The 9,791-nt window shown below is 40.7% G+C and overlaps 1 protein-coding gene across 2 annotated transcripts in view; it reads left to right on the forward strand.

Moving 5' to 3' along the window:
• Positions 1-8,549: 8,549 nt before the first annotated feature.
• Positions 8,550-9,791, forward strand: part of lamtor3 (late endosomal/lysosomal adaptor, MAPK and MTOR activator 3) — a 1,649-nt gene continuing 407 nt past the window's right edge. The window contains exons 1-6 of one of the 2 annotated variants that reach the window (XM_069723481.1): positions 8,550-8,638; positions 8,817-8,854; positions 9,083-9,117; positions 9,199-9,257; positions 9,383-9,516; positions 9,734-9,791. The exon at positions 9,734-9,791 is cut by the window's right edge and continues 6 nt beyond it. In XM_069723481.1, coding sequence (XP_069579582.1) covers positions 8,846-8,854; positions 9,083-9,117; positions 9,199-9,257; positions 9,383-9,516; positions 9,734-9,791 — 295 coding nt within the window. In that variant the 5' untranslated portion in view covers positions 8,550-8,638; positions 8,817-8,845. Of the gene's footprint in view, positions 8,639-8,816; positions 8,855-8,878; positions 8,973-9,082; positions 9,118-9,198; positions 9,258-9,382; positions 9,517-9,733 lie in introns of those variants that run through there. The other variant, XM_069723479.1, reaches the window with a different exon arrangement.

Consider the following 9,791-nt stretch of genomic DNA (forward strand, 5'->3'; position numbering starts at 1 on the left):
TTCTATTAGATCTGTCAGGATGATGTGGTTCTATTAGATCTGTCAAGATGATGTGGTTCTATTATATCTGTCAGGATGATGTGGTTCTATTAGATCTATCAGGATGATGTGGTTCTGAGTTGTCCTAACAACAAGGACTTCCAGAAGTCCAGCAGGAAGAACAGATGCAGTGTTGCAGCATCACTCTGAGTCAACAGATGTTCGTCATGTTAATGATACTGTGCAGGAGAACACAGGACATCCTGAAGACTTGTTTTATCTGTAGGTGGCGCTGCAGCAGCTCCTCACTGATGAAGCTGCAGAGCTGCTGCAGATTCTCTCAGCTGCTGCTCACCAGCTGAGGCTCATTTATCTGTTACTAGCACGGCTTTATGCTGATGTTTTCCAGATGTTCCAGATGTTATTACCACATTACTGCCGCTGGTGGAGCTCTGACTGGGAGACGAACCACAGCCTCAGTACCAGCGCTGGAAGTGGAAGCAGCGGACTGGTGTTTCTGTTGGCTGCAGGCCACCGAGCCCTCTGAAGGTTTAACTGATTTATTTTGGAAATCTGAGACTCCAGCAAAGAGAACGTGATGGTTTTCAGTAGCATGTTGAAGATCCTGATACTTACAGATACACCATATAACTGTACTGCAGCTTTAATGTCCTCTGATGCATTAATGTCTGTAAAATGGTTCTGATCCAGAAGTGTCTTCAGCTGCAATACCAGCGAGTGCCACTAGAGGTCGGCTCCAAAAAGCCTCCGGCTCCATAGACTCCCATTCAACTTCTCTCATCAAATCCAAAGTGAATAAAATGTGTCCATCAGTTATCTCGGTGTTGTTAGCTAAAGTCACTCCTTCTTCTTAGTTTTCTGGAGGTCCATCTGAAAATAATCCCTCATTCATTAGAAAAGAAGATTCAAGAAGACCTGTTTTTGGGGGCGTGTCTGTTTGATTGACAGGCCTGTGGTGCAGTCAGGTTACAGCTGTCGGTGGGCGGGACGTAGTATCGTCAGGTTTCCAATCAGATCGGTCAGATCCACCTCTGGCTCCTCATTCACAAACCAACAGGTGACCTCACTGCTGGCTGATGATTGGTGTAAAGCTGCTCTGCAGTTTATGATTTAAATAATATAATTATATTACTTTCTCAATTTCAGTAATTAATAATAAAAACTGCTGGAGCCTTCAGAATAACCTCAGCTACTTGCTTCATTAGGAGCTCATTTACACACCCTGTGGGAGACGGGGTTCAGTGTGTATGTGTGTGTGTGTTTTTTGCTCTGAGTGGTCATTAGGTGGGAATGTTTACTCTCTCAGTGACCCACTAACAGAGAAACTTCTGGCTACATAAAGTGGCAGCGAGACGGCGTTCCCACCTGTATTCTTCATTAGGACATTTTCTGGATCATTTCTGCAGAGCTGGAAAACAACGCAGCCACTTTATCACATCCATCTCACATTTCTCTCAGCTCACTCTGTTTACTCTGCAAATAACTCCAATTAGTGCAGTTACACAATCTGACGTCCTTATCGGTGCAGTAAAAACGCAGATGAGAGTGTCGCACTCGGGCTGCTTCTGCTTCAAGGTCCAACACATCATGTTTCCATTAAAAGTGTATTATGGCTGTTTTTTCCTGAGCTTCTGTTGGAGTGACTCTCACTGAGCTCACATCTATATTTTTATTAGATTCATGCAGTGAAATAAGGAGTACATGTTCAGAGCTCTCCTCTCTTCTTATAGCAGTATTTATTTCCAAAGTAAATCAGTTTCATTAATATCATGCTTCACATTAATAAGCCTCTGTTTGTGAGGTTTCTCCCCGATGACCCCCGCTGGGCTCTCCTTACATCACAGCTGATGTTGGTCCATAGCAGCCAGCAGCAGCACAGAGAGGGAGGCTGATGGAAGTCCTGAACCACTGTGTGGGAAGGTTGTACTTATATGTCAGGATGTCAGCTTTAATAGTTTAAAGCCATAACTCCCAAAATATCTCCAGATACCTGCACAGCAGCAGTATGAGTCTCTGGAGAGCTGCAGATGTAACGAGCTGCAGTCACATGTATAAAATAACGTGTGTAGTTTAAATGTACAGTCAGGAGCAGAACCACACATTTAAAAGACACTGCTTTATTTTGCCTTTTTTTATTTACTTTTATTTTAGGACTCCATTAAACTCCTCTGCGGTCAGTGGGAGGGAGGGAGGTATGTCTGCAGCCAGTCTGTGGATCCAAGTAAAACCCACCAATAGGAACTCCTGTCTCATCCATCAGTGAAGGCCCCGCCCACTACATCCAACTCAACTCACAACCAAAGGTTTTTGACACAAACAAAATTCTGTGACAAAACCAACAAAACTTGTTTGGAATCAAATAATTAGATTTTCAGTTCATATATTTTCAATTACTTTATTTTTGATTGCAGTGTGAGAAGTTTGTTCTCATAACTGTTTTTTATGCATAAAAAATACACAAAAGTACCCCCATAAAACCAGTACCAACAGCTTAAGAAGTGCTGATGGACAATAAAAAGTGACAGTACTGCAAAGATTAAATTGCAGAAGTGTCAGAGCTGCTTATTGATGAACACTAAACCACTGAGCACTGATGGAGGCCAAATGAACCACTTCTGAAACACCAGTATTTCTATAATTACACTCTAGAGGTTGATGCTCCCTCCTGAGCTGACCATCTCTTCAGAGACAGTAAAGAGGAAAGATTACCAACCAATAACCGTCTAACTCACAGCGTACGACCATCATCAGACTTTATATTCTGCAGTTTCAACTCTCTACTTTGTAGTTTCAGTGATCTGAAGCACTGATAGGTCGTCTACTCTCTCCACAACCAGAGTGCCAGTTCTTTATCTGCATCTGTCATCTCTGCTAACAGCAGCCGGAGCAGCACCGAGCTTCGGCCCGCTGGAGGACAACTCTGTTTACTTTGGCTGCAGTCTCCTCACATCCAAACGTGTGCTGAGCTGCTGTGGCTTCGGACCTTCACAATGAACTGTTCAACTCTCTCACAACTCTAGAACACATTAATGTGCATATACTTTGTTTTTTATTGTCATAATTACAAAGTTTTAAAGCAAAATAATTTCTACAAAAAGGACTAAACTTAACTTCTTAACTCAAGAACATACTGAACCAACATGTGCAACAGGAGCACATGTCGGTGTGGGCAACTGAACACAAACACACAGTAAGAGGAGTAAATAATCAGCAGGTATTTCACAGCTGACTTCAATCATGGCCAATTAATCAGCTCCTCTCATCCATCAACCACGGAGAGACTCACTCCAGCGGAGGATGTAGCAGCTTTAACAGTCTCAGCTGTGAGCGCCAACGTCAACATTTCAGGTTGGAAATGGGGATATTTGAACTCAAAACTTTGTGTTTTTTTGTCATTAATGAAATGTTTAAGTGAACAAACATCCAATACAGTGAAATCAGGAGCTGGAACCCTGTTGAGCAGATAGCAGAAGTAAATTATTCACACTTAAAGCTCCCGATGAAACTCATTTATTACATGTATTTATAGTCCCAAAGATAACCTCATTTTTTGCTGGAGGGGAGTCTCAGCTGCTCTTGGTGGTCAAAGGTGACCTCACGTCATCCCATTCTTGTGAAAATGATGCCATAAGGATGTGAGTCCAGTATAAACATAGACGGTAGTGACATCCATCCGGTTGTATCGCCTCTAGTCTGTGATTTATCTCTACAGCATGTCAGCCAGAGGATCAGTGAACCCTGTGCATATGGAGGAGAGGAGGCAGCAGTCCTTCAGCACACTCCACCCTGATACATTATTAAACTGCTCATCAGAAAATAAAGATCATGGGTATGCAAATATAATCTCCACCACATGTGTAGACAATATAAAAACTCCCTGCAGGTTTCTATATTCGATTCTCTGATAAATCCAGAAGATGACTTCAGCATCAGCTCTGAAAATGTGGTCATTAAAAGGTAGAAAAAACCTTTTAACCATCGGACCAACCCGTGGCTGACATCATCGATGCTGATGCTGCAGGAAACCAGCTGGGTTCATCTCAACATGAAGACAGCACACCACACAAACAGGAAGTGAGATATTCTACTTATTACAAATCTATATTCCATCATTAAATCAGACCCAGAGTCTTTACAAACTGCTGCAGGAAGACAGAGCCGCAGGATGATGGGTAATGATGGGTTAATACAGTGATTCTCAAACTGTGGGGCGCGCCCCTTTAGTGGGGCGCAGTGGTATTACAGGGGGAAATGCAGAATTTTTTTTATTTCAAGAACTTTATTGAGAACTTAAAATATTACAAAAGTACAAAGTACACGGAAATAAAACTAAGTCCTCAATAAATACATGGCGAAATGCCTGTACTTTTGTGTAATATGTACCGAGGATCTGCATTAATGTGGAGTTTATCTCTCTGCTTCATCTCTCAGCGAAAAAAATCCAAGTTGTTACAATCTGCAGTGAAAAACTCTTTATTGACAAATATTTGAAAATGTTTTGCTTAGTTTATCACAGGTTGAACTTAATTGTTATTATCTTGAAAATACATTCACTGCAAAACAGGTTAAATGCAGCCACAATAAGTTATTTTTTGCCAAATATTAGTTCTTTTTTGCACCAATAGAACTTTATTTGCATTGTTCTAATGAAGTGATTGCACATTTTATTAATTAATTAATATATGTTCATGATGAGTTAATATATGTTCATGATGAGCTCATGTTCGTGATGGTTTAATATATGTTCATGATGAGTTAATATATGTTCATGATGGTTTAATATATGTTCATGATAAGTTAATATATGTTCATGATAAGTTAATTTATGTTCATGATGAGTTAATATATGTTCATGATAAGTTAATATATGTTCATGATGAGTTAATATATGTTCATGATGAGTTAATATATGTTCATGATAAGTTAATATATGTTCATGATAAGTTAATATATGTTCATGATAAGTTAATATATGTTCATGATAAGTTAATATATGTTCATGATGAGTTAATATATGTTCATGATAAGTTAATATATGTTCATGATGAGTTAATATATGTTCATGATGAGTTAATATATGTTCATGGTGAGTTAATATATGTTCATGATGAGTTAATATATGTTCATGATGAGTTAATATATGTTCATGATGAGTTAATATATGTTCATGATGAGTTAATATATGTTCATGATGGTTTAATATATGTTCATGATGAGTTAATATATGTTCATGATGGGTTAATATATGTTCATGATGGTTTAATATATGTTCATGATAAGTTAATATATGTTCATGATGGTTTAATATATGTTCATGATGAGTTAATATATGTTCATGATAAGTTACTATATGTTCATGATAAGTTAATATATGTTCATGATGAGTTAATATATGTTCATGATGGGTTAATATATGTTCATGATGGTTTAATATATGTTCATGATAAGTTAATATATGTTCATGATGAGTTAATATATGTTCATGGTGAGTTAATATATGTTCATGATGAGTTGATATATGTTCATGATAAGTTAATATATGTTCATGATAAGTTAATATATGTTCATGATGAGTTAATATATGTTCATGATGAGTTAATATATGTTCATGATGGTTTAATATATGTTCATGATAAGTTAATATATGTTCATGATGAGTTAATATATGTTCATGATGAGTTAATATATGTTCATGATGAGTTCATGTTCATGATGAGTTAATATATGTTCATGATGGGTTAATATATGTTCATGATGAGTTCATGTTCGTGATGGTTTAATATATGTTCATGATGAGTTAATATATGTTCATGATGAGTTAATATATGTTCATGATGAGTTAATATATGTTCATGATGGGTCGCAGTGTAGCGAGCAGTTCAATGGAAGGTGAGCAGAAGCAAGTTTCTAGACGAGAGAGCTCATAAACCATGTGGAAGAGTTTAGTGTAAAATAGCAGAGGGGGGCAGAGTGCTTGTCTTGCGCCTCCTGCTCAGCCAGAGGATGTGTTTGGTTCAACCAATCCAAACAGTCAGGAGAAGAAAATGGTGAGCGGTGCCCACTAATGTAAACACAGTATCTGGTTGTAGTTCTTACTACCGGTTCAGTTCATGTGTGCATCGCTGGTTCAGACTGTGGATACAATGTCTCTGTTCCAACATCTTCATCAGGATTAACTGATTAAAGGGTTTCTGAATGTTGGTGTTAATATTAGACTGGGTGAGGCTTCTGTTAGAGACATTTCAGATTAGATTTGACTAATTCTATATTGTTGAGTCTGTTTAAAGTCTGAGAGGACAGTTCAGGATGAGAAAGTTCTCTAAGAACTTAAAAGTTTGAGTCATAGCTGGAAGATCAAATCTGACCAATCAAGACTAATTACAGAAGATACCATTCGTGACTCAGATCCATAAATACATCATCATCATCATCATCATCATCACTGCCATCATGTTTCACTGACCTGCAGAGTCTTCCAACAACACACAACTGGACACGACACTTCAAGAGATGATAGAGACACTTCAAGAGATGATAGCGATGGTGAAGATGGTACAGATGATAGAGATGGTAGAGATGATAGAGATAGTAGAGATAATAGAGATAGTAGAGATAATAGAGGTGGTAGAGATGATAGAGATAGTAGAGATGATAGAGATAGTAGAGATGATAGAGATGGTAGAGATGATAGATGTGATAGAGATGGTAGATGTTCTTCATGTCCTTCATGTCCATCATGTTTTTCATGTCCGTCATGTTCTTTATGTCCGTCATGTCCATCATGTTCTTCATGTTCGTCATGTCCATCATGTTCTTCATGTCCATCATGTCCTTCATTTCCGTCATGTCCTTCATGTTCTTCATGTGTGTCATGTTTTTCATGTCCGTCGTGTCCATCATGTTCTTCATGTCCGTCATGTTCTTCATGTCCATCATGTCCATCATGTCCTTCATGTTCTTCATGTCTGTCATGTTTTTCATGTCCGTCGTGTCCATCATGTTCTTCATGTCCGTCATGTCCATCATGTCCGTCATGTACATCATGTTCTTCATGTCCATCATGTTCATCATGTCCTTCATTTCTGTCACGTTCTTCATGTTCGTCATGTTCTTCATGTCCGTCATGTCTTTCATGTCCGTCATGTTCTTCATGTCTGTCATGTTATTCATGTCCATCATGTTCTTCATGTCCGTCATGTTCTTCATGTCCGTCATGTACATCATGTTCTTCATGTCCGTCATGTCCATCATGTCCATCATGTCCATCATGTCCGTCATATCCTTTCATGTCCGTCATGTCCGTCATGTCCGTCGTGTCCATCATGTCCTTCATGTCCGTCATGTTCTTCATGTCCGTCATGTTTTTCATGTCCGTCGTGTCCATCATGTTCTTCATGTCCGTCATGTTCTTCATGTCCATCATGTCCTTCATGTCCGTCATGTCCATCATATCTGTCATGTCCGTCATGTCCATCATCATGTACCATCGGTGTGTGAATGTTCTCCTGATGGTGTACCATCGGTGTGTGAATGTTCTCCTGATGGTGAACCATCGGTGTGTGAATGTTCTCCTGATGGTGTACCATCGGTGTGTGAATGTACTCCTGATGGTGAACCATCGGTGTGTGAATGTTCTCCTGATGGTAAACCATCGGTGTGTGAATGTTCTCCTGATGGTGAACCATCGATGTGTGAATGTTCTCCTGATGGTGAACCATCGGTGTGTGAATGTTCTCCTGATGGTGAACCATCGGTGTGTGAATGTTCTCCTGATGGTGAACCATCGGTGTGTAAATGTTCTCCTGATGTTGAACCATCGGTGTGTGAATGTTCTCCTGATGGTGAACCATCGGTGTGTGAATGTTCTCCTGATGGTGAACCATCGGTGTGTGAATGTTCTCCTGATGTTGAACCATCGGTGTGTGAATGTTCTCCTGATGTTGAACCATCGGTATGTGAATGTTCTCCTGATGGCAGCACCTTACATGGTGATCTGTCTCATTAGTGTGTGAATGGAAAACCATGTTCAAGAGCTTTGAGACCGAAAGGTGATAAAACTATACAAGTACAGACTATTTACCATTTCCATCATGTCCATCATCATCATGTCCATCATGTCCATCATGTCCAAGATGGTTCGGTCTGCTGTTAACGGGTCACATGGAGACATTCAGAAATCTGCAGGACTTCCTTCTAACAGGAACCTTTATAGCTTATCTTTTCATTTTAGTTGGATCTTTTCTACTTCCTGTTTCAGCTGCCTGTCGTCCTCAAAGTCATTCTACTTTCTAACCAGGAAGCATTTTCTGGTGAACAAAGAACCAAAGAGAACTTCAGTGTAGATACCAGCTGGACTCCAAAGTCTCAGTACATCAGAGTCTGTAGAACCTCAGCAGCTCCCTGACAGATGTAACAGTTCACCTTCAGCTGATTGACAGATGATTGACAGCAGCTTCTCTATTTTGATGCACAGGAGTCGACTGGCTGCTGCGGCGCATGCGCTGCAACACTTTAGTGCACCGCTGACTCTCCTGAACACATCCTCGAGAACCGGAAACAAAGCGCATGTGTCACGTGATGTTTTTGTGCTCCTCTTTCTCAGTTTGTCAGCTGTTAGCTCTGAAGACATTAACAGCAGGTCAGTGAAGTTTCTTCCTCTATTTTTCATATAAAACCTGATTAGCAGCTTTAAGTTTAAAATCACGGAGAGAAGTATCGCGGTATTATCCTGCTGGTTAGCCTCCGTGTTAGCTGCTGAAAAACTTCCTGTTGTTCTTCATCAGTGTTGAATTGAAGGGTCCATTTTGTCCCCGCAGGTAAAGACACCGGAGACCCGTGAGGGAACATGGCTGATGTGAGTTCTACTTTCTGTCTCTGCTGCTTCATAAATATCCGATTTGATATTTCATCGGGAATTCATATCGTATCTAATGAAGTATGAGGTCATACAAACTGATCCCATCGTGAAGGAGGTGTGTTGGGTTTATGTACCGGGTGGTCCAGTGAGGTGAGGACCACGTCAGTCAGCTGGTCAGTCATGTGACTCCTGTACCTCTGACGTGTTTCCTGTGTTCCTCTGCAGGACCTGAAGAGGTACCTGTACAAGCAGCTGCAGAGGTGAGTACATACATGATGCATGTTCTGTGTTCCAGCTGATGTTCTGTGTTCCATGTAGAACTCTCCTGTGTTCTTCTCCAGTGTTGAAGGTCTTCATGCTGTCGTGGTGACGGACAGAGACGGCGTCCCCGTCATCAAAGGTAACAGAACTCATGTCCTCATCTTCTTCCTATCAGCCCACACAGCGGAGTCCAATGGAAACTTCAACACAGACCATGATGCAGATGAAGATGTGTGCACTAACTCAGCTGTTCTGTCCCTCCAGTTGCCAACGACAACGCCCCGGTCCAGGCCCTGAGACCTGGCTTCCTGTCCACGTTCGCTCTGGCCACAGATCAGGGCAGTAAACTGGGTCTGTCCAAGAACAAGAGCATCATCTGCTACTACAACACGTACCAGGTCAGTCCTTCACTCTCACCATGTCTCACTGGTGGGACAAATCTGTCTCATAGAGGACGTCAGTAGATGCTCAGATCGCCTGGTGGACAGGTTGACGTCAGGTGATCTGAGGTTCTGATCTGTTTTCACAGATCTAGAGTTGAAGTGTCTCAGTTTAGTCTGTCTTTCACTTCCCATTGAACATGTCTCTCTCCGTCTTTGTCTCTGTGTTGGACAGATCGTTCAGTTCAATCGTCTCCCTCTGGTCATCAGCCTCATCGCCAGCAGCAGCGCCA

Source organism: Brachyistius frenatus, unplaced genomic scaffold, assembly GCF_029030835.1.
Source record: "Brachyistius frenatus isolate BFR_SWC_R1_liver_20210118 unplaced genomic scaffold, ASM2903083v1 Contig_329, whole genome shotgun sequence".
NCBI lineage: Eukaryota > Metazoa > Chordata > Actinopteri > Embiotocidae > Brachyistius > Brachyistius frenatus.